The sequence below is a fragment of the Macaca fascicularis genome, chromosome 1, assembly GCF_037993035.2.
Source record: "Macaca fascicularis isolate 582-1 chromosome 1, T2T-MFA8v1.1".
Lineage (NCBI taxonomy): Eukaryota > Metazoa > Chordata > Mammalia > Primates > Cercopithecidae > Macaca > Macaca fascicularis.
In genome coordinates this window covers 60,895,721-60,920,123 of record NC_088375.1, presented here as the reverse complement: position 1 = coordinate 60,920,123, position 24,403 = coordinate 60,895,721, and the positions used below count along the sequence as shown (strand labels likewise).

At 46.7% G+C, this 24,403-nt stretch overlaps 2 protein-coding genes and 1 long non-coding RNA gene across 4 annotated transcripts in view; 2 read left to right on the top strand and 1 right to left on the bottom strand.

Moving 5' to 3' along the window:
• The window catches only part of ADORA1 (adenosine A1 receptor), an 87,210-nt gene extending 64,686 nt beyond the window's left edge, over positions 1-22,524 (bottom strand). The window contains exon 1 of the mRNA XM_074033380.1: positions 22,354-22,524. The gene's annotated coding sequence lies outside the window, so the exon portion shown is untranslated. The remainder of the gene's footprint in view (positions 1-22,353) is intronic.
• On the top strand, positions 8,404-12,384 carry LOC135969599 (uncharacterized). The gene is made up of 2 exons (XR_010584881.2): positions 8,404-10,635; positions 12,230-12,384. It is a non-coding gene; the product is annotated as an uncharacterized lncRNA (long non-coding RNA).
• Positions 20,904-23,795, top strand: MYOG (myogenin). 2 transcript variants are annotated; one of them, XM_005540475.5, is made up of 3 exons: positions 20,904-21,426; positions 22,200-22,281; positions 22,899-23,795. In XM_005540475.5, exons 1-3 carry the CDS (start codon positions 20,956-20,958, stop codon positions 23,018-23,020), a joined length of 675 nt encoding a protein of 224 aa, XP_005540532.2. In that variant the 5' UTR covers positions 20,904-20,955; the 3' UTR covers positions 23,021-23,795. The 2 variants fall into 2 exon arrangements, with proteins under 2 accessions (XP_005540532.2, XP_065395945.1); XM_065539873.2 differs by having other exon boundaries at positions 22,872-23,795.
• The last annotated feature ends 608 nt before the right edge of the window (positions 23,796-24,403 follow it).

Here is a 24,403-nt window from a genome sequence, read left to right as displayed (position 1 = left end):
TTATTGCGGCACTATTCACAATAGCAAAGACTTGGAACCAACCCAAATGTCCATCAATGACAGAATGGATTAAGAAAATGTGGCACATGTATACCATGGAATACCATGCAGTCATAAAAAAGGATGAGTTCATGTCCTTTGTACAGACATGGATGCAGCTAGAAACCATCATTCTCAGCAAACTATTGCAAGAACAGAAAACCAGACACCGCATGTTCTCACTCATAGGTGGGAATTGAACAATTTGATCACTTGGACACAGGAAAGGGAACATCACACACTAAGGCCTGTTGTTGGGTGGGGGAGGAGAAGGGATAGCACTAGGAGATATACCTAATGTAAATGACGGGTTAATGGGTGCAGCACACCAACATGGCACATGTATACATAGGTAACATTGTGCACATGTACCCTAGAACATAAAGTATAATTTAAAAAATTATCAAAGAAAAAGAATAAATTCTAGCCTTATCCCTTGTAGCTATTAAAGACTGAATACCAAAAAAATAAATTTTTTAGAATTGGTCTAGGAAAAAAAAGAAAGGAACTCCATTAATCTGATTTTGTTAAAGTATTTTTAAAATAACACCAAATATTATGCTTAGTAGTAAAATATATAAAGAGTCCCCCTTTGAAATCAGGAACAAGATAAGGATGTCTGCTATTATGATTTCAATTCAACATTACACTGGAGATATAGCCAGTACAATAAGGCAATACGAAATTAAAATGAATAAGAAATGTAAGACCAAAAATCTATCATTATTAGAGAATAACATGACTGTGAATATAAAAAGTCCAAAAGAACTTATATATGTAAACTATTAAAACTTAGAAGTGCATTTCCCAAGATCATTGGATATATAGCTAGTATTAAAAAGTAATTGTATCCCTATATGCTAGCAATACACAATTTTAAAATAAAAAAACGTACAGAGCCTTTATATATCAGCATCCAAAATCATATACCTAGGAATAAATCTAGTGAAAAATATTAAAATTCTTTACAATGAAGACTACATGCCATTACTGAGAGATATTATAGAAAAATCTAAACACATGGAGAGATATACCAAATTCATGGGTTAAAAGACTCAATATGGTGAAGATGTTAGTCCTTCCCCAAATTCTAGGAGTTTTTTTGTTTGTTGTTTGCTTGGTTGGTTTTCTGGGAGAAATTGGCAAGCTGGTTCTAAATGAAGAAAACAGTCTTGAAGAACAAAACAACTGGTACAAGGGTAAATGGGAGACAATATAGTCCAGAAATGCATATATATAGTTACTTGATTTACAACGAAGATATCATTGCATTGCAGTGGGAAACAATCATCTTTTCAATAAATCACGTGATGTCAGTTGAACATCCATATGATGGGAAAAATAAATGTTTATTCCTCCACCTCAAACCACCTACAAAATTCAGTTCCAGGCATACGAAGACCTACATGTGAAACATAAAACAATAAAACTCCTGGGAGGAAACAGAAAAACAGTATCTGCGTGACCTTACAATGAGCAAAGGTTTAACAGGAATGAAAAGCATTAACCCTAAAGTAAGAGACTGACAAACTAGACTTCATTTAAATAAAAATTTTCTGTTCACCAAAAGACATGCTTAAGAGAGTGAAAAAGCAAACCAGAGGGGAAGAAGACATTTGTAATTACACACACACACACACACACACACAGAGCACATTACAAAAAGACTGCCATTGAGAATATCTGAAGAAGTTCTGCAATCAATGAGAAAATGACAAATGATCCAACAGAAAAATGGGCAAACTATTTGAATAGGAATATCACAAATGAAGAAATCTGAATGACCAGTAAACATTTGAAAAAATGTTCAACTTCATTAGTCATCAGGAATATTTAACTTTTAACACAAGAGATACAATTTTATTACCTCCAGATAAACAATTTAAAAAATTAAGTCTGACACCACTATTCTTGGAAGTGTAAGTTGGTGCAACCACTTTAGAAAAGAATTTTTACACTATTTAGCAATATTTAAGATGCATATACTCTGTGACTCAGCAATTTCACTTCTGTATTATATATATATCCTAAAGCAACTTTTCCATATAGGAAATCAAGAGACATGAAGTAGAATACTCACTGCAGCGTAGTATTTAGTACTCCCAAACTGGGGGAAAATACTTTCCATTGGTAATAAACTTGAGGAGTAGTTGTGGTTTATTTATACAACGGAATTCTGCACTACAATGAAAAGAAAATGAATTGCAACACACACAACACAGATGAAAGAAGTTAGTCACAAAAGAAGATGTAAACTTTGACTCCATTAACAAAATATTTAAAAACATATAAAATCAAACAACATATCATTTAAGGATACAAATAAACAATAATAAATCTACAAAGAAAAGCAAGGAAATTAGAAGCATGAAATTAGCGATGACATAGCTCAGCTCAAGGAAGGAATGGGTAAGATTATTCAAAGAAAATGCTGCCAGGTTCTCTTTCTTAAACCAGATTGGCAGGGATATGAATGTTGTTGGATTATTTTGTACATTACGATTTGTAAATATCTCCTATTTAGTAAAATTTGGTACAACAATTATAACTTTATGGACGTCGGATCATCTGGCTCAAGATGGAAAAACACATGGCTGCCTCTGTACTAGAATTCATTAACCCAGCAGGCCGTCAGTCATCGGCATTGTCTGCAGGAAGCCCCTGATGACACATGTTCTTTCTAAGAAGAGGGAATGTCCTGGCCATTCCATTTATAGTGTTATTAGTCAATTTGGGCTGCCATAACAAAATATCCCAGGCTGTGTGGCTTTAGCAACAGAAATTTTATTTTCTCACAGTTCTGGAGGCCAGAACTGAGATCAGTGTGCCAGCATAGTCCAGCTGTGATGAGGGCTTTCTTCCTGAATTGCAGATGGCTGCCTTCTCCCTGTGCACTCATCTGGCATTTTCTTGATGTATGCATGACCCGTGGGTGCAGACAGGCAGTGAGGGAAAGACAGTGAGTGTGCACGCAAGCTCATTAGGTCACTGATCCCAACATGAGGGCCCCACACTCATGACCTCATGTAATCCTAATTACCTCTCACAGGCCTTATTTCCAAAGACCATCACACTGGGGGTTAGGACTTCAGTACATGAATTTTGGGAACACAAGCATTTAGTCCCTAACATATAGCCACCCAGATTAGCTAATTATCACTTTGGCAGGTTGAGAGGGGCCCAGGTGCATAGGACTTATCAAGAGTATGTTTTCTTAGAGGGTGAGAATGAGAGTGAGGAAAGAGCCCAAGGATTCTCCCCTCAACCCCCAACGAGGTTGAGGATTTGCTTGGCTTTGAAACTTCGAAGCCCCTCTGCTGTGAGTGGTGCCTGCCTCTAGTCCCCTCGTGTTTTCTGTGCACATTTCATCCGCCTGACAGCTGCTGGCCCTGTCCAGCCAATGGCTCAGGAGGGAGCACACCACTTCTGTGCAATTTATTGAAATGGGCACTTCTTTCTAAGAGAACTGTTCCCCAGAGAGTTCCTCGACATCTGCAGTGATGGAGAGTCCATGCACAGGCTTGGGTATGGGGGAGGAAGCACAAAAGGGAAGAAGCTTTAAATTCTAAAGCAGAGAAAACAAAACTCCTGCCAGAAGCAGGGGAAGATGGGGAAGGAGGCAGGGATCTAGGAAGCTTCTGCTTTGGTCTCAGTATTGGGGTTTCATAGCACAGATGGCCAGGGTTATTTATAACTTGCAACAGGCAGAGTTGAGATCCGTGAAATGCAAGAGGCTTGGCTGACAATGGTTGGGGCCAGGGTAGGGATTGAGACCTCCACAAGGCCTCCTAGAATGCAGGACTTTGTTTTAGGGATGGGGGTACCACCATGGAAAGGTTATGGAGCCCAAGCCCCCTCCTACAGGCTAGATGAGAAGTCTTCCAGAGAGCCACTGCTTTTAGGAATAATCATAGTCCCATTAATAATAATAAATAATAGTTAACATTGTATTAGCTAACCAGGTGCCAGGCAATAAGCTAAGTGCGTTATTATCCCCATTTCCAAAATGAGAAAACTGAGGCTTGGTGAGGGTAAGGAACCAATTTAAGGCCTCATATCCATAAGTAGTGAAGTGCTCTGCCTGCTCCGTATGGGAAGGAGGAGAGGCCAAGGGTCTAATATCACATCTATGTCAGAGCCCTTTGCCACCCAACAGAGGCAAGATCACTAGGGGTAGAAAACTGGGCAAGGAGCTTTGATTGGGTGGCAGTGACAGGAATCTAGAAGGATCTGGGGCTTAGCAGACCCAGGAGAAGTCCAGAAGGGAGGCTCTGGACAACGTGTGTGTGTGTGTGTGTGTGTGTGTGTGTGTGTGTGTGTACCTAAGTGATCACCTAGGTAAAGGTGGTATGATTATATGTAGAAGATATTAAATGAATATTTCCTGGCTCTTGAAGACAAGGCAGGCAGGCTGCTAAAGTCCAATGTGGCTTACTCCATTCTGCCATCTGTCACCTTAGGCAAGGACTTCCTCCTCCCTCCTTCTCAGTTTCTCCTCTTTAAAATGATGCAGTTGGTCTAAGATTCTTCTCAGTTGATAATTTGTGCATCTGTGATTTCACTGTGGTTAGCACATGTGGGGGAGGGGGATGGTTGGATGTCAAAGGTCAAAGGTTGGCTATCAACCACCAAGGCTGACAGCCGAGCCCTGGCAAGGACAGCCAGCAAAATCAAAGCAAAAGGAAAACCAGTCAGGAGGCACTGTCTGCTCCCCAAGCTCGAGCCCAGAAGCAGCATGTGCAGGGAGTGAGGCACCACAAGCACAACTGATCCTGCCAACACCCACTCCCAGGGCTCCAGGCACTGGTGCCAGGCACCCCCACCAATGGGTGGATGGAATGCTCAGAAATTCACAACTCCAGGAGCGAGGCTGTCTGTCTCAGGATAAACAAAGCCCCAGGCAACTTGATGCAGCTCACCTACACCTCCGGCTGCAACAATCTTTTTGAAGGTCAAGTCATCCAGCCCCCGGATGCAGTCTACAGTTCTATGTCCCTCTGAATTACATCCTTGTTTTTTCCCAAGGTCCAAATGGCCAGTAATTCACCCCTGGTCACAGAGCATGCAACTATTCAGAGGATTCAGATCTCTGAATTCTCATTCTGTGCCATAGAACAGACTTGCTTCGATGACATGACCTTTATTGCTTAGTTTCACTACTCAATGAGCGTGTAGTGAATATCCACAATGTGCACTTGCTGAGCATCTACAGTAAACACACTCTAAAGAGGAGTTGTCACTAAGGTTGTCCAAGGTCAGCCTTAATGGCTGTAGATCTTAATGGAGAAGACTGTCCACTGACTTTGGAGTAAGCCGGGCTGGGTTCCAATCCTGCCTTTATCTTCCATTAGCACCACAGCAAATTTCTTAACCATGTGATATGATTTGGCTCTGTGTCCCCACCCAAATCTCATGTCAAATTGCAAACCCCATGTGTTGAAAGCAGAGCCTGATGGAAAATGATTGGATCATGGGGGCAGTTTCTCAGGGGTTAGCACCATCCCCCTAGTGCTCTCTCGTGATAGAGTTCTCGTGAGAATTGGTTGGGTTTTTTGTTTTTTGTCTGTTTGTTATTTGAGATGGAGTCTTGCTCTGTTGCCCAGGCTGGAGTGCAGTGGCACAATCTCAGCTCACTACAACCTCTGCCTCCCAGGTTCAAGCAATTCTCCTTCTTCAGCCTCCCGAGTAGCTGGGATTACAGGCACGAGCCAGCGCGCCCGGCCGAGATCTGGTTGTTTAAAAGTGTATGGAACTCCCCGCCACGGCCTGCTACTATGCGAAGAAGGTGCTTCCTTCCCCTTCACTTTCCGCCATAATTGTAAGTTTCCTCAGGCCTCCCAGTCATGCTTCCTGTACAGTCTGCAGAACTGTGAGTCAATTAAACCTCTTTTCTTCCTAAATTACCCAGTCTCAGGTAGTTCCTTAGAGCAGTGTGAAAACAGACTAACACACCACCACTCCCGGTCTGAAAACTGGTAATAATACCTAGCTCATAGATTCAATGTAGGGACAAAATAGTTAATGTGCCTAATCCATTTATCACAGTGCCAGTAAACAGGAAGGTCCTAAATGATGATGCAACTGTTGATGATGGCATAGTGATGATGGTCACATTGTCCTCCTGAGGCAATCCTACTCTGGGCCCAGGTACTTCCTTGACCATCCAACCCCTACCAGGTGACATTACATGAGAATGCAGCTGGCTCTAGGTTCAAGAATAAAACAAAAACAAACAAACAGAAAACACAAAACCATTGCTCCTTGCCCTTGGATCAAGAAGTATGAGAGCTCACAAGCCAACAAACAGCTGCTTTCAGAAATCTAGTAACAGCCAAGAAAAATGAGGCCCGTGTTGTGGCTGCAGCCCTACTGAAAGAGCACGGTAGGAGGACACCGAATCAGGGAAGGACAGGTTCCTGAGCTCCTATCCCAGGCCGGCCCCTGACCCACCTCCCAATGCCTCTACTTCCCCACCTATAAGCGCAGGAAAGCAAACCACAGGTGAGGTGAGCCACAGCTAGAAATCTGAAGTCAGGGCTTTGTCTCCACTGTGGGGCAGCCAAAACGGGCTAAGGATGTGGAACAAGTGAATCACTGAATGTTTGCATGAACTCCTTCAGTGGTGTGAGGACACAAGGGTTGGCACTCTAGAAATGGAAACAGCCTGCTGATAAAAACCCCTGTGCCTGGGAAGCAAGTCCACCCAACCCTGCCCCTACCACTAGGAAGCCATCTGCTGTCAGAAACAGAAAAGCAAATGGGTTCTGACTTAGGCTGGCCCAAGCCCCCACAGAAAGGGGAATGCAGACAGGCAGTGTGGCTCAAGGAAAACACTCCAGGCACCAGGGTCTGGAGGGTGGAACGCAGTGTTCCCACGGACCGCTATGCAGGGAACGCGGCAGATGGAACTGCACTAACTCCAGGGAAACATTTGGTTCCTTGTCTCACACCAACTCACTGGAGAGGATGGTAAGGAAGTCCTGAGAATAGACAAACAAACGAGAAGGTCAGGGAAAGGCAAGGAAGCCAAGCCAGGAAGCTGAGCAGAAATTTCCTCAGATTCTTCCAGAGGCCCAGAGCAGGTGGTGACAAAATGCCAACACTGGAAGGAACTTTCTAGAACACGAAATCCAATTCCCTTATTTTACAGATCAGGAAATAGGTCCCTAGGGAAGTCAGCACTGTGCAGTGGAAAAAGAGTGTAGAGTCAGGGAGATGTGAACTCCATAGCTGTGTGATTTGGTGCAAGTTTCTTAACCTCTCTGATCCTCAGGTTTGTCTTTTGTAAAATGGGGACCCTGTCATCTCCACAGTCACGCCGTGAGAAGGGAGTGAGGTACTCAGCACAGAGCAGAGGCTCAATAAATGCCAGCTTCCAATGCTCAAAGTCACATAGAGGTTAATGGCAGAGCTAGAACTAGAATCTAACGTCCCAACTTTCCACACTCCTTACTCCAGTTACAGAAAAGAGTCAAAGAAAAGACATGCCTGTGATGTGCCACTGGGGGTGGGGTAGGGAGAGGGCAATGCGATGTTAGAAGGGATTTTCTCATGACCGAAGCATGGGAATGCATTACCAAGGGTTCCATTTTGGGAGCTTATTTAAGTGTGTGCCTGAGATGGATTAAAGGCTGGGAATGAACTAAATGTCATCTTGATGACCTGTTCAGCCCACAGATGGTAGAATTCAATTTACCAGAGGCAGGGCTGGCTATGCCACTCCCTAAACTCCCCCAAAGAAAGGAAATGAATATGCATTCTTTCACTCAACTAACATTTATTGAGCACACAATATGACTGGAGAACAAGGTTTTCTTATTATCATTTTTGCCTATGAGGAAACGAAGGTCCCAAGATATTAAACGAAGGTTCCATGCAGCTAGCAAGTGGCAGAGCCAGAATTCAATGCTATCTTAGTCTGCTCTTTGCCCAATGCCATATTGCATCTCCTGTCTTCTGATAGACTGAAAGGGGTAAAACTGTGCTAAGGCTGAACTTCCTCAGAATAGTGTGCACGGTGTGCATAGACAGAAGTGTCTTAGAAGAACTCCCCAGCTGCCTGGGGGTAGAAGTAGCTCCTGGAAGCTGCCTTGGGATCTTGTTTCTGGAGCTGCTCTGGGAAGGAATCTGCCTAGGATCTCCCGGCTCCCTCACCAAGGCCAGATCTATCCACTGGAAAGAGCTTCCCGGGCCCCTCCCAGAATATCTTCACTGCCCAGAGCTCCACTGCGCTTCCCATATTCACAGTCCTCTTATGAGAACTGAGAAGCAGGCAAACAAAAAAATTCAGAGCCTGAGAGGCAGACGCAGTCCCTGTCTAATGGTGGAGACACAATCCCTGACCTCAGGGAGCCCCCATTCTTTAGAAGAGATGCAGCCCTACTCCGCCAGAGAGCTCCCAGGATAATAGAGTGATTGAAGAAACATTACTTCTGCTCTCAGGAAGCTCCCAGTCTGATGGAGGAGACAAGGACAAAAGGATGTAAATTAATAACAGAGCTAGGCATGGTGGCGCATGCCTATAATCCCATCACTTTGGGAGGCTGAGGTGGGAGGACTGCTTGAGCCCAGGAGTTCGAGACCAGCCTGGGCAACATAGGGTGGCTCCACCTCTACAAAAAACAAAAAAATTAGCTGGGCATGATGGCACGCACCTGTAGTCCCAGTTACTCCAGAGGCTGAGGAAGGAGGATCACATGAACCCAGGAGGTTTAGGCTGTAGTGAGACATGACTGCACCACTGCACTCCAGCCTAAGCAACAGAATGAGGCCCTGTTTCATAAAAATAATAGAACTAATGCTTATTGAGTGCGAGGCACTTTATACATATGAAATCATTCAATCTGTACAACAATCCTGTGAGACACATCCCATTCTTATCCTTATTAAACAGATGAAGAAATGGAGGTTGCTATGGTCTGAATGTGTCCCCCAAAGTTCATGTATTGGAAACTTAATCTGCAATGCAACAATATTGAGAGATGGGCCCTAATAAGAGATGATTGGGTTTTGAGAGCTCTGCCTTCATGAATAGATTAATGTCATTATCTTGGGAGTGGGTTAATTATCATGAGAATGGGTTGTTATAAAAACAAGTTTGGCCCTCCTCTTGCTCTTGCCCTCTCTTGCCCTTCCACCTTTCACCAGCACAAAGGCCCTTGCAAGATACTGGTGCTATGCTTCTGGACTTTCCAGCCTCCAGAATGATGAGCCAAATAAATTTCTGTCTGTTGTAAACTACCCGGTCTGTGGTATTCTGTTATAGCAGCATAAAGACGAAGACAGAGGCACCAAGAGGTAAAATGACTTACATAAGATTACAAAGCTATCAAGTGATAATTCCAGGATTTAAAATCCAGGCAGTCTGGTTCAAAGATCTCTTAAGTAAAAGAGAAAGATAAAGTGAGCCACTGAGCAGTTCTGGAGACTCTGGGGATCCCCTGGCTACTGGTGGACTCCAGGTGGGCCAGCGACAGTTGGTTTGGTCTGAGAAGGCTGCCTAAGGATAACAGAAGAATAGTGTTGCAGGTCTTGCAACATCTGGACCTGGATCCACATCTTTCTGGATAAGGGTCCAGAAAGCCCTGGATTACAAAGCAGGCCTGCTGAGATCAGGATGGGGGAGCCAGAAGTAAAAGCAGTGAGGATGAGACCCTTAAAGGAAGAAGGCCTTATGAGGTGTTTGGATCAAGCACCCAGGGAAAGCCAGTGACCCTGCCGAGGAAAGAACTCACTGGGGACATAGGAAGCTCACAACAGAAGAACAAGAGTGAGGAAGAACATAAGAGAACACCCAATGGTAGAGTTTCCATGGGGAAGGCTCTTGAGCACCAAGCCTAGGGGTGAGATTGTGGACAGGGAGTTGGCGAGAAGGCAGGCAGCATCAGCAATACATCCTTCACCCCTCATACCCAACAGGGTACTCAGCACAGCTCTCTGTGGGTGCCCACCTTGATTGCTGTAACTAGTTGCCTGTGGAATAACACACTGATCATGAACTAGGCTTTGACATGAGACAGACCTGGGTTTTTGCTCCTAGGTTTACAACCTACCAGCTGCCTCTCTGAGCTCTGGGGGCTCATCTGCAAAACAGTGATCACTGTAATTACCTTATGGCATTATTGTGAGGATTAAATGTGGCATGGTTTATGTAGCACTTAACTCAGGGCTTTATTTTTACCTAGTTTAGTAAGTAATAACCCATGGGCTATATAGAATTTTAATTTCCAAATATTTGGGGATTTTCCAGAAATTTCCATTATTGATTTCTAATTTAATTCCATTGTGATTACAGCACATACTCTTTATTATCAGTATTTTAAATTTTATTGAGAATTATTTTATAGCCCAGTGTATGATCTTGGCAAATGTTTTATGTGTCCTTGAAAAAAATGAGTATTCAGTTATTGTTGAGTGGAATAGCCTATGAACATCAACTGGTTAAATTGATAGATTAAGTTTTCTATTTCCATAACAACTTCATCTACTTGTTCTATGAATTACTAAGAGAGGAGCACTGACATCTCTAACTAAAATTTTGGATTTGTCTATCTCTCCTTTCAGTTTTGCTTTTGGACTTTGAAGGTCTGTTGTGAGGTACGTATAAATGAAGGATTAATATGTCTTACTGATAAACTGATCCCTTTTATCATTATGGAATGTGTCTCTTTAATCCTGACAATATTCCTTCTTCTGGAATATACTTTTTCTGATATTAATATAGGCACTCCAGGTTTCTTATGATTAGCTTTTGCATGGCATACACTTTTCCATCCTTGTACTCTTAGCTGTATCTTTATGTGTCAAATTAGTTTCTTGCAGACAGCCAATAGTTGGATCTTGCTTTTAAATCCACTATATGTTTAATGCAGTTATAGATATGGTTAGGTTTAAATCTACCATCTTGCTAACAGTTTTCAAATTGTCTCATCTTCTCTTTATTCCTTTTCTTGCTCTTTTCCTGTATTCTTCTAGATCAACTGAGTATTTTTAAAACGTTCCAATTTATCTCTGATTAGTTATAACTGTTTTGTTTTTTAGTAATTGCTCTAGTGTTAATAATATGCATCTTTATCACAGTCTACCTTCAAATAATATTATACCACTTCCCATATAATGTGAGAAACTTACAACAGTATACTTCTAGTCCTCACCTCCCATTCTTCATCCTATTGTTGTCATACATTTTATCTCTATTTATGCTGCAAACCCCACAACACATTATTATTTTTGCTTTAAGTAGGCAACTGTCTTTGAAAGACATTTTAAAACGAGGGGGAACAGTCTTTTTATATTCACCATATGTTTACCACTTCTGATGCTCTTCATTCTTTTATGTATTTTACATTCCCATCTTGTATCATTTTCCTTCCATGTAAAAAACTTCCTCTGACATTTCTTACAGTGAAGAATGGCTGGTGATGAATTCTCCCAGCATACTGTTGTCTGAAAAAGTTATTTTGCCTTCATTCTTGAAATATATTTTCAATGGATATACAATTCCTGGTTGACAGCCTCTTCTTTTGGCACTTTAAAGATGTTGCTCCATTGTCTTCTGGCCTTCATTCTATCTGATGGGAAATCATCAGTTTTCCTATCTGTTCCTCTATACATTATGTGTCTCTTTTTCTTTGGCTGCTTTAAAATTTTTTCTGTTTATCACTGGCTTTCAGCAATTTGATGATGTGCCTTGGTGTGGTTTTCTTTGTGTTTATTCTTTTGGGACTTATTGAATTATTTAGATCTGTGAGTTTACAGTTTTTATTAGATTTGGAACCTAGAAAATTATTTCTTCTAGGCTTTTCTGCCCTTTTCTGGAACTTCAATAACACATATGTTAGCCCACTTGATATGATATTATTCCACAAGTATGAAGCTCTTTCTGTTTTGGTATTTTTCTCTGTATTTCATTTTGGGTAGTTTCTATTGCTTTGTACTCAGATTCAACAAACTTTTCCTGCAATGTCTAATCTGCTATTGATCTAATATTGACTGAGTGTTTGTGTCCTCCAAAATTCATATGTTGAAGCCCTAACCCCCAATGTAATAGTATTTAGAGATGGGGCCTTTGGGGGATAACTGGATGATGAGGGAGGGATCCTGGTCTCATGGGATTAGTGTCCTTATAAGAGATACCATAGACCCTGAGATATCTCTCTCTCTATCTCTCTCTCTCTTTCTCTCCATTCAGAGACCAAAGAAAGGCCAGGTAAGCATGAGGACATGAAGGTAGTCATCTGCAAACCAGGAAAAGAGCCCTCACCAAAATCTGATCATGCTGGCACCCTAATCTCAGACTTCCAGCCTCCAGAGCTATGAGAAAATAAAAGTCTGTTGTTTAAACTACCCAGTCTTAGGTATTTTGTTACGGCAGCCTGAGCAGACTAATACATAATACTAGCCAGTAAAAGTTTGATTCCTTTTTATATCTTCTAATTCTCTCTTACATTCATGTTTTTCTTTAAATCCTTGAGCATACTGAACAAATTTATCATCTCTATTTTAATGGTCCTATCTGCTAAGTCTTTTTTTTTTTTTTTTTTTTATAAGGTCTCACACTATCTGGTCTGGAGTGCAGTGGCATGATCACAGCTCACCATAGCCTCGACCTCCCAGGCTCAGCCTCAGCCTCCCAAGTAGCTGGGACTACAGGCATGCACCACCATGCCTGGATAATTTTTTGGTATTTTTTAATAGTGACCAGGTTTTACCATGTTGCCCAGGCTGGTCTCAAACTTCTGTACTCAAGTGATCTGCCCACCTTGGCCTCCCCAAGTGCTGGGATTACAGGTGTGAGCCACTGTGCCCAGACTCCTATCTGCTAATTCGATCATGTTCCTATCATTTCTGGGTCTATATCAATTAATTAATTTTTTTCCTGATTATGAGTCACATTTTCCCCTGCTTCTTTGTTGTCTGCTAATTTTTTATTGGATGACTCACTGTGAATTTTACATAACTGAGTGTTAGATTTTGTTATAGTCCTTTAAAAAGTATTGGACTTTGTTTTGGAAGACAGTTAAATGAATTTGATGGTTTTGAGGCTTGTTTGAAACTTTTTGAAGGCAGATCTAGAGTAGTTTTTATTTTATTACTAAGGTGTGACCCTTTTGTGATCTCAGTTAAATGCCCCATGTCTTCAATGAGCCCTCTCACTTTGACTGGTGGAATTGAAAAAAATCCTGGCCCTATGTGAATCTAGGAATTGTTTGGGGCTTTTTTGTTTTGTGTTGTTTTGTTTTGTTTGAGATTGGGTCTCACTCTGCCACCCAGGCTGGGGGTGCAGTGGTGTGATCACAGCTCACTGCAGCCTCAGACCTCTTGGGCTCAAGCAGTCCTCCTACCTCAGCCTCCAGAGTTGCTAGGACTACAGGCACACTCCATCATGCTCACCTAATTTTTAAAAATTATTTTTTGTAGAGACAGAATCTCATCATGTTGCCCAGGCTGGTCTCTAACTCCTGGACTCAAGTGATCCTCCCCACCGTGGCCTCCCAAAGTGTTGAGATTACAAACATGAACCACCATGCCTGGCCTAGGAATTGCTGAGATGAAGAAGACAGCAGGGTTGTTGGACTTGTTGAACAATTAGATGCGGAAGGATAAGAAATGAAGAGCAATTACTGGGTGGGTGGTGGCATCAGTCACCATATAAGAGGGATATTGGAATGGAGGACAGAGTGAGTGAATTCTATATCAGATAGATTTAAGTTTAGGAGTCTGCATGACATGGAAGTGGAGAAGTCTACTAGCACCTTGGATATGTGATCCAGCTCAGGGAAGAGGCAGAGGCTAGAATATAGACTTGGGAGTAATTAATACATAACATAAATACATAATTTGGTACATAAAGTTAAGAGATGTTAACATTTACCAAGCATTTATACACATGGTAGTTAAAACTAGGTGAAAGAATGAGACTACAAAGGGAGACTGTAAAAAAGTAGACTAAAAATTAAAAATCCTTCTTAAAGGGTGGCAGGGGTGAAGTGCATGAAAAGAACAAAGAGGAGAGGAGAGAGGAAGCAAAGAGAGGAGGAGAAATGGTGAGAAAAGTTAGAGAAGAGCCAGGAGATGAAGGGGTCCTGGAAGCTAAGTGAGCAGAGAGTTTTAAGAGAAGCATGGTCAACATTGTCAAAGACACAGACCAATCAAGTAAAATTAAAACTGAGAAATATCCACGGGATGGTGCCCGGTGAGGGTCTCTTTGATTTTGGGAGGACCCATTTTAGTAACTTGGGAAGGTAGAAGCCAATAAGCAGACAAGCGAATGGGAAGTGAGGAAGTGGAAAGAGTAAGTGTAGACTCCTCTTTCTAGAAATTTGGTGAATAAGGGAAGGTTAGTTTTCAAGCCATAGCTGAGAAGGCTCCATGGAAAAGAGAAGGAATTTATTTTATTTTATTTTTTTATTTTTATGGGAGAGACTTCAGCATGTTTAGATCAGCATATCTATCTAATGAAAGCCCAGCAGACAGAAACAATGGAATGAAGTCCTCAGAAGAGATAAAAGTAATGGGATCAACAGCACTGGCAGAATGTCCCCAAGTCTTTACACTTAATAGGTGGCAAAGTTACTTATGATTGGTGGGGAAGACATGATTCATCACCACACTTTAAAAATAGAAAAATGAAGCCCACAGTGGGAAGAGAATTGCCTCAAACCATACAGCCTGGGACTTCATAGAAGAGATCTGACCCCACCCCTGGCCACATGACTTTCTATCCCAGAAGGCTCCCTCTGTGTCAGTGTAGAGCCCTGGCCACCCCTGCAGAAACCTAGGAAATGTTGGATGTCTGAGTCCCAGAGAGGAGAATGTAGGGAGGGTCATAGGGCACATTCTGGGAAGGGGTGGCTGTCCGGAGAGGGACTGGGGAGGAGAGGACAGAGCTGGGAGGAGAGCAAAGGCATCTCCACCCAGGCAGCAGCTGCTTGCAAATATGTTACAACTTGTCAAAGGGGCAGAAATAGATGCAGTCCAGGGAATGGAGTGGGTAGCGGCATGCTAAGGCTTCTGAACCCACAGAGAGGGCAGATTTGCGGGGCTGGGAGGGAGTAGCAGGGAAGGGGACAGCCAGGGGGGCAAATCCAGAGGTGAGTATGACAAATATATGCCAAGCAGTTCTAAGTAGGTGGAAATGGGTCCAGAGAACCATCTGGTTACCTTTCAGTGAGGTTAAACCTGGGAGCCGAAGTGGAGATGGGAAAAGGACAAAGTATCTCTAGGAAATCTACCGTCTCTGATCCTGTGAGTCTACTCTTCGGGGCTAAACCTGGTTCAGACAAAACAGTCCTCCTGCCCTGATTCCATGAGCACTTCCTCCAGATGCACATGCTAAGTCAGGAAAACAAACAAACAAACAAACAAACAAAAGGCATCCTAACCAGTCAGTCCAGCATCTTGGTTTACAGATGGGGAAATTGAGAACCAAAGAGGAGACAGGACAGCAACACGAACTGCCTTATCCAGGGCTCCTTCTACTTTCCCTCCACATCCTGATGGTATTTGTCCTAACCAGGAGCTGAAGGCCCGAAGGCCCTGTTCCCATAGGAATGTAGGATTCTTGTAAGAAATCCCCGCCCGCATTTCCAAAGGCCCCACCAGAGCCAGGTCCCCAGTTCACACTGCTGAGCCCAGTGCTGGTTATTTTTAAAACCAGCTCTCTGCTTTGTCTCCACCAAACACCTCCCCTTGACCCTCACCCACTCTCCTCCAACCCAACCCCTTCCACCTCCAGGTCTGCACCTTCCCATACCCTAAAGCCAGAAATTCTTGAAGAATGATCCTGGCTCTGGGCATCAGATTCCAGGCAGGGACGGGATTTCCCAGTGGTCATCTGATGCTCAGTCCTCCATGGAAACAATGTGTGGCTGCAGAGGCCCGGTGGAGGGGGTACCCTCCCCTCCTCTTCACATCTCAATCCTGGCATCTGCCTCCAAATCTCCCCTGTCTCAATCCCTCAGGCCTCTGCCCGGCACCTCCAGCCCACTCTCTCTCTCACACCTCTCCTGCATCTTCTTTTCATCTCTTCAGCAGCACCTCTCCTGATGCCTCTCCAAACCCTCCATTCAAACTCTCCAACCCCTCACTGTCTGCCTACTTGTGACCCCAGGCCCACCGGGAAATATCTACTCACTTGCTGCTTACTACTTACACTTCCTCACCTGCCAGCCGCAGGGAGGGAGGAGGCTCCGGGATTCAGAACAGGCACTCTTCACACTTCTGACATTCATCCTCTGTACCCTTGGGCAAGTCACTTCCCTTCTCTGGGCCTCCATTTCCCCACGTGTGGAGGAAGAAGGTGGACTAGTGGATTCTAGACTGCCTTGCAGCTCTGACATTCTGTGATTCTGTGATCTGTTCTCATTCTGCTGCAAAGCTACTGCCCCACAAATAATCAGTGCTGATTTGCATGTAATTTTTATGCATCTACGTCCTACTGAAATGCACATGCATTTGCCACCCACCTCCCCCACTTCCCACCCCCCACCCCCCCCCACCTCATCCTATCCAGCCTAGGAAAATATATGGTGGGAGACCTGTTTGGAGTAGCGAGAGGCCCCCACCCTTCCAGACCCTTCTCCTTCTTGCTCCTCTATTCCCAAGTGCATGAGACTCCAGAATGGAAAATTTGCTTTGATTTTAGCCAAGTACTATGCAGCCCAGGTCAGCCCACCTGCAACATCAGCAGGGACTAGAAGATGCTGAAGGCCAGAGAGCTGTGACTGGGTGTGCAGCAGAAGGGGTAGTACGGAGCAAGGAGCAGGTGAAGGGGATTTCTGAGCATTTTGAAATCCAGCTGCTACCATGCAAATGACATCAGCCCAGCATGCAAACAGACAGAATCAAGTTGAGACAGTCAGGGTGGGGGAGCCAACAGTGTGGCTCTGGAGCCCCAGCAGGGGATAAGGGCTTCCTCTGGAGGGCGCAGGACTGCTGGAGGAGGAGGCTACAGTAGAGGCAGGGGGCCCTGTGTGCCCAAGCCAGCAGGGATGGGGATTAGGGCCGGACGCCCTGCTGTCAGGTTGGAGCTGATGGATCGCCGCTGGTGGCGGAGCACAAAGGCTGTTCTGTGCTTGGCACCAATGTGTTCCCATCCATCAGAGGGCAGCTTGTGGGGGTGCGGGGGGAGGAGGACCAAGCCTCTAGATGAGGCGTCTCCACAGCTTGGCTCTGAGAGAAGAACAAGATGGGTAAAGGTCCAATCCCCCCACCATCAGGGTATGGAGAGGTCAAAGACACCTGGTTCACTCTATCAGCTCAGTCCTAGGAGGGTCTGTGCCCCATAGCTGGGCTTTGACATGGTCCCCACGCTGCTGTAGTCAGACATACACAAACACACGCACAGACAGGGATTCACAGAAACCAGGCACACAAGGTCACCCTAACCTCCCGGCTCTGCCCTCATGTTTGGTCAGAGGCAAACATCATCCAGACAGAAGGCCAAACGCATGCCCGACAGAGCTTCTGCAGGCAAGCGCCGAGTCTAGGCACTGCTCTTGCCCCAGGTCAGGCCCCAGCCGGGGAACTGACAGAGCGGGTTCTCAGTAAATGTGTGTTGAGCAGATGGAGTGAATGAATAAATTCCTTCTCTGGATTACATCAGCACTTTCTCTAGCCTGCTCTTTCTACCTTGGTTAGATGACTTTGTGAACTCATTCTCCTTACGCATCAGTGAACACACTGAAGGCAGAGAGGGCATGTCTTAGTAACCCAAGCACCTGGCACAAGGTGCTGAATGCACGGTACTTGATCGAAAAAAAAATGGATGAATGAATAAACACACCCAGGGTGGAGCCAGGTTTTCCCTCCTCCATTCCTGCTGCTGTGGTCCCCTGCAGGGCACGCAGAAGTAGAAGAGAAGACAAAGCAAGAAAAGGGAATAACATTTACCAGGAGTATCCATGTGCCAAGTACATTATCATTTAATACAACCATTCCCCTATTGCGTGCACACTCACCATCCTTTGCTAGTCTGAAACATGCGCCCTCTCCCAGTCGAATTCATCCTCCTGCCTCTGAGGGGGTTGTTCAGACCTTCATCATCTCATTCCTGGATGACCATCACGCTGTTCTGTGTGGTCTCCTTGCCTCAGCTCTTAAGTCCTTCCCTGCCCAGTTGGGCCTCCTCCCCTCTGTGCAAGTTTGTCTCCAATCGCCCCCTTACCTGAACCCCAAGCTCCATACAAACCAGCCTACCCAAAGACCCCTTCCCCTGCTCCTCTCTCCTCATCCGAATCCTACCAGTTCTCAAGAGCTGGCCCAGCATGCTCCCCAAGCCTTTTGCAGAGCCCCAGCCTTCAGCGATTTTGCCGTCCCAAAAATTCCCGAAACGCTTTTGAAGAATCTACTGGTTTGCAATTGATCACAGCCCCCATGTTTGCTGTGGAATCATCATAGCTCTCCCTTGTCTTCTAATCCAGCTTTGACATGTCAGCCCATGCTCACCAACTAGATAGTAAGGTCTTGAAATCACCATAGAGCAAGCCAGCTCTGCCTCCATTTTAGAGGAAGAAGACACATTATTTAGAGGTAAGTCACACTGGATCCTGGAATAACAAAAGACGCAAATACGGGGGTTCCTATAGTGGCTTCAACATGACTTCTTTTCTCAGGGCTCATAGGATTGGAGTGTAAACTGAGGCATTTTTTTTTCTTTTTTCTTTGTTTGGCAAGGGATGTGTTGGAAATAGAGACTCTTCTTCAGCCCAGCTTGTCAGGGGAAAGCAAAGTTTAGAACCCACACAGTACCTATGTTGCTAATTTCTTTTTTTTTTTTTTTTTTTTGAGGCAGAGTCTCGCTCTGTCGCCCAGACTGGAGTGCAGTGGCGCGATCTCGGCTCACTGCAACCTCCGCCTTCTGAGTTCAAGCAATTCCCTGCCTCAGCCTCCTGAGTAGCTGGGATTACAGGTGCCTACCACCATGTCCGGGTAATTTTTGTATTTTTAGTAGAGACGAGGTTTCACCATCTTGGCCAGGCTGGTCTTGAACTCCTGACCTCATGATCCACCGGCCTCGGCCTCCCATACTGCTGGGATTACAGGTATGAGCCACCACACCCAGTCTATGCTGCTACTTTCTATCATGCTGGTAAGGCCAAGAACAGAATTAAGACCTCACTGTTCTCCCTCAACATGCTTAGGGCTCTTTTATTGTTCAGCTATGTTCCCTCCTTCCCCCCGTTTCCTATCCCAAAAGGACATCAGAATTCTCCTGGCTCCCTGCTGTGAACAATGAGAGGAAGGAACACTGGTTCTTCACATGCTGCACAGATCTCATCTCCCTTGTAATCTCCCCTGAGTCCCCAGCAGAGTTCCCCTTCCTCTCATTGTCCTTGCCACCGGCTTGAACTTGTCATTTTGATCTGTCATAGGATGAGGAGCAGGACAGATCAGACTTGGTCTATGGGGCCTAAGGGAAAAAACTAGGAACAAAGGGTAAAAGATAGAGGGAGAAGATTGCAGCTCAAAGCTGCACGTCAATGGAACGGGCTGTCTCCTGACGTGAGCAGAAGCTGAACAGTGGTTGCCTGGGAGGAGATTCGGTCATCAGGGGCTAGGTAGAAAGAGGTGACCACCATTGTCTACCAGATGGTAAGGTCAAGGGCAGGGACCCTGTCTGGGGTGTCCCTATAATCCCCAGCCCTAAGACTGAGCCTTGTTCACTGCTGGTGTCTGAGGTCTGCCCACTGCATTGGAAAGAATTTGTCCTCTCAGACCCTGAGGCACCTACTGAGAGGTGACCATGGCCTGAGAGGCCCGAAGATTATACAGTCCCTGCTCCACCTGACATTTGAGACCTGCATGATACATGTAAAATTGATGGCTCAGATGAAGAGGCAGAACAACCAAGCCCGATGGCCAAGGAGAGAAGAGATTTAAACTGAGTTTGAAGGGCTCTGTTTTTTCTCCTTTTTCACCCCCATCCACAGTAATGAGTCAGGAAAATTCTGGTGTTGGAAAAAGAGTTGAGGAGGTAACATAGAAGGACAGATCAATGGTCCGGAGTGAGACAGGGAGGAGACAGGGAGCTTAGTACATCTTGACCTTGCGGCTCTGGGGAAGGTGGCACGTGTAAGCTGTAAATTCTAATCTCTGCTCTGACCACGGCCGCTGTATTAAAGAGAAAATTTCTCTTGACCCCTGCCAAGAAAACCAAAACCCAAATAATTTCTCTTGCCTCAACTTACCCCCCATCACATGAGACCTAAGAGAACATACAGGTCAGAGCTGCTTGGGAACCCCAAAAGTGGAATCTATTAGCTGCTCTGAGTCTTGATCCCTTTTATCCCCGGATACTGAGTGCCCATGAATGCCCAGAATCTGAAGCAGTCCCATTCTTTCGGGAGGGAGGTCTTTAAGAGTCTCATCGACTGATGTAGTGTGGTTAAGGTGCTGTCAGGAAGCAGGGAGATGGATAAGTTGGCTCTTAAGGCCTCTTCCAGCCTAAGCCTACCCTTCCTTGTTCCCTCCTCCCCCTACACCCACCAGCTTCTTGGGGACTAGCAAGGAGAGAGCAGGCAGGCCGCCCAGCTAGGAGTAATTGAAAGGAGCAGATGAGAGGGGAATGTGTCCTCCCCCAATGCCCCTGCCCCACAGGGGCTGCTGAGAAATGAAAACTAATCAAATTACACCCGACGGCCTCCCGACCCGTGCACAGGAGCCCGCCTGGGCCAGGGACAGGCTGGCTGGGTGGGGTGGGGGCCATGGGGGAGAGAGAAGGGGAATCACATCTAATCCACTGTAAACGTCTTGATGTGCAGCAACAGCTTAGAGGGGGCTCAGGTTTCTGTGGCGTTGGCTATATTTATCTCTGGTTCCATGCCAGCGGGGAGGGTTTAAATGGCACCCAGCAGTTGGCGTGAGGGGCTGCAGGAGCTTGGGGTCTGGTGGCAGGAACAAGCCTTTTCTGACCCCATGGAGCTGTATGAGACATCCCCCTACTTCTACCAGGAACCCCGCTTCTATGACGGGGAAAACTACCTGCCTGTCCACCTCCAGGGCTTCGAGCCACCAGGCTATGAGCGGACGGAGCTCACCCTGAGCCCCGAGACCCCAGGGCCCCTCGAAGACAAGGGGCTGGGCACCCCCGAGCACTGTCCGGGCCAGTGCCTTCCGTGGGCGTGTAAGGTGTGTAAGAGGAAGTCGGTGTCCGTGGACCGGCGGCGGGCGGCCACACTGAGGGAGAAGCGCAGGCTCAAGAAGGTGAATGAGGCCTTCGAGGCCCTGAAGAGGAGCACCCTGCTCAACCCCAACCAGCGGCTGCCCAAGGTGGAGATCCTGCGCAGCGCCATCCAATACATCGAGCGCCTCCAGACCCTGCTCAGCTCCCTCAACCAGGAGGAGCGTGACCTCCGCTACCGGGGCGGGGGTGGGCCCCAGCCAGGGGTAAGTGGCCATCCCGTCCCCCTGCCCCAGGGGGAGGGGGCCAGAGGGAGGCACCTGGACAGCCTCAAGACCCCAAGAGGGGCTCAGAGGGTTGGAGCAGGTGCCAGACAGGGTCGAGGGGCTTCAGGAGCCCTTCCCTGGTCAGAGCTGGGCTATCCAGCTGACCCCCTGTGTCCTGTGTTCTTTCCAGAGGAGATAGAGGCAGTGAGGAGGAAGTGCAGAAAGGGTGGGGGTGGGGAACACAGGACTGAAGAAAGGATCAGGAGCAAGGCCACAGTCAGCCCGGGTAAGGGTGAGGATTAATCGCAGAGCCTGAGTCAGAGCCTAAAAAGCCAGGCCAAGTTCACCAGAGAAGGCTGCTTTGCCCCCTGCCCCACCCCCATCCTGGGTGTGGCTGAGCAGAGAGAAAACCCACTCAGTCTCATTGGAACTCCAGCAGGCCTGCACAGAGTGACCTTCACTGGGCCAGAAAATCTGTCTCCATCACCCTTATCACCAGAGTCAGGAGAACCAGGGACCTTTAACCTGGGGTCCTGTGAGGGCAGAACCACCACTCAGGATGGAAGCCAAGAAGGCCTGGAAGCAGGGCCTCTAGGACATGAGAGGAGCTGGTTACTAAGATTCTGGGGTTGGGGATGGCCTGGGCTGGAAGGCCACAGCCTGTGGCCCACCCTCCAACCCCACCACAGGTGCTTCTGCCCACTGGGACTAGGCAGAGAGACACATCAAAGAACGGCTGTGCCCCGACCTTGGGCCTTCGCCCTGTCTTGCAGGTGCCCAGCGAATGCAGCTCTCACAGCGCCTCCTGCAGTCCAGAGTGGGGCAGCGCACTGGAGTTCGGCGCCAACCCCGGGGGTAAGTGAGGCTTGACCCTGGTAACCTTGACTCCAATCCCTCAGTCCCTCCCTGGGCGTTCTTCCCTCTTACCTTATTCCTTGCTCCGGTCCTCTTCCCTTGGGTCTCTCCAGGGACCTGCTGACTCCAGGACCCAAAGGGTGGGCTGGGAGGTTCTGTGTAGCCCTGCAGTCTTGACCAGCAAAGGAGTGATAGTGGCTCCTGCAGCTCCCCAGCTGATGCCTGGTGGTTGACCTTCTCCACAGAGAGGACAATGTCCCTGCCCCAGGGGTCTCTGCGAAGTGCTGAGTCAGTGCTGCAAAACCGGGCCGAGCAAAGGGCAGGTCCAGTCTCTGGGGAGCTCCATCCTGCTCCAACTTGAGTGACTGCTTCCAAACCCTACCTCACTAGGGGAGTTCAGAGAAGAGGCGCGCGCGCGCACACACACACACACACACACACACACACACACACACACACAGCATGGGGAAAGGCAGGGACTAGGGAGTAGAACTCCGGAGCTTTATCCCCCATCTGTCCTGGAAAACCTGTGTCACCCCAAGGGTCCCATCCTCTATTCTGGGCCTCAAGAACCCCCACTCCTCACCCAGGTACCACCTTCCCACCTCCCCTTACAGATCATCTGCTCACGGCTGACCCTACAGATGCCCACAACCTGCACTCCCTCACCTCCATCGTGGACAGCATCACAGTGGAAGATGTGTCTGTGGCCTTCCCAGATGAAACCATGCCCAACTGAGATTGTCTGCCAAGCCAGGCATCCTTGCAAGCCCCCCAAGCTGACCACAGATGCCACTGCTTCTGTAGCAGGGGCCTCCTAAGCCAGGCTGCCCTGATGCTAGGAAGCCAGCTCTGGGGTGCCATAGGCCAGACTATCCCCTTCCTCATCCATGTAAGGTTAACCCACCCCCCAGCAAGGTACTGGATGCCCTCATTCAGCTGCCTCCTTAGAGGACAGGGCATCCCCTTTCCAGGAAGGTAAAGCAGGGGACCAGAGCGCCCCCTCATGTATGCCCCAGTTCAGGGGGCAAACTCAGGAGTTTCCTTTTTATCATAACATGGCCTCTAATTCCACCCCCTAAGTGAAACAGTTTGAGAGACACAGACAGTGTCCTGACCTGGACAAGCTGTGCACGTCTCCTGTTCTGGTCTCTTCCCGATGCCAGTGGCTGGGCTGGGCCTGCCCTGAATTGAGAGAAAAGAAAGGGAGAGAAACAATCCTCTGTTCCCAAGTCCCTGGGGGGCCAAACTTTTGCAGTGAATATTGGGAACCTTCCAGTGGTTTTATGTTTTGTTTTGTTTTGTGTGTTGTTTGTAAAGCTGCCATCTGACCAAGGTCTCCTGTGCTGAAGTTGCCGGGGACAGGCAGGGAAAGGGGGTTGGGGGCTCTTGGGGGTGATTTCTTTTGTTAACTAAGCATCGTGTGGTTTTGCCATTGTTTTGTATTTTTTTTTTTTTTTTTGCTAACTTATTTGGATTTCCTTTTTTAAAAAATGAATAAAGACTGGTTGCCAGAAGAGTGTCGGTGATGATGCAGAGGGAGGGAAATGACTGACAGCCCTGCCCTCTCCCACTGAGCAGTCCAGACACACCCTAGTGGGCGGGGCTCCACAGCGCTGAGGGCCTCATCTTGCTGGTGGTCACTAGGCACTGGGGACCCCGGCTCTTTTCACCATGAGGAAGGAAGTCGAGCATGTCTAGACCTCAGTCTAGGTGGAGACCAGATTCCACAGACATCCTTGTGGGACACGGAGGACAACTGGCTAGGACTATACTTCACAGCCATTGCTCACAGGCTGCTGTGCTCTGCGTCATGTCCCAACAGGTCCTCCGGTTTCAGTTAACTGAGCAATTCGTGAGCCCAGTGCTCAGCCTACAGCCAGGGTGCAGAGCTAGAAGTTGTGGTTTCCCTTCCCTAGTCCCCACCTCTGCCCTGGTGTCACAATACCAGGAGCCCTATAGAGAAGTGGGAGGTGAGGAAGGCAGTGGGGTCAGACACTGTCATTTCCTTGCTGGCCAAATAGCATGGCCCCTCCCCATTCTCCTCCATTCCCTCCAGGCAGAAGGGGATTGTGGTTCCTGCTTGCAGCTCCCAGCATGAAGGAGATTCAGATTTAGCTCG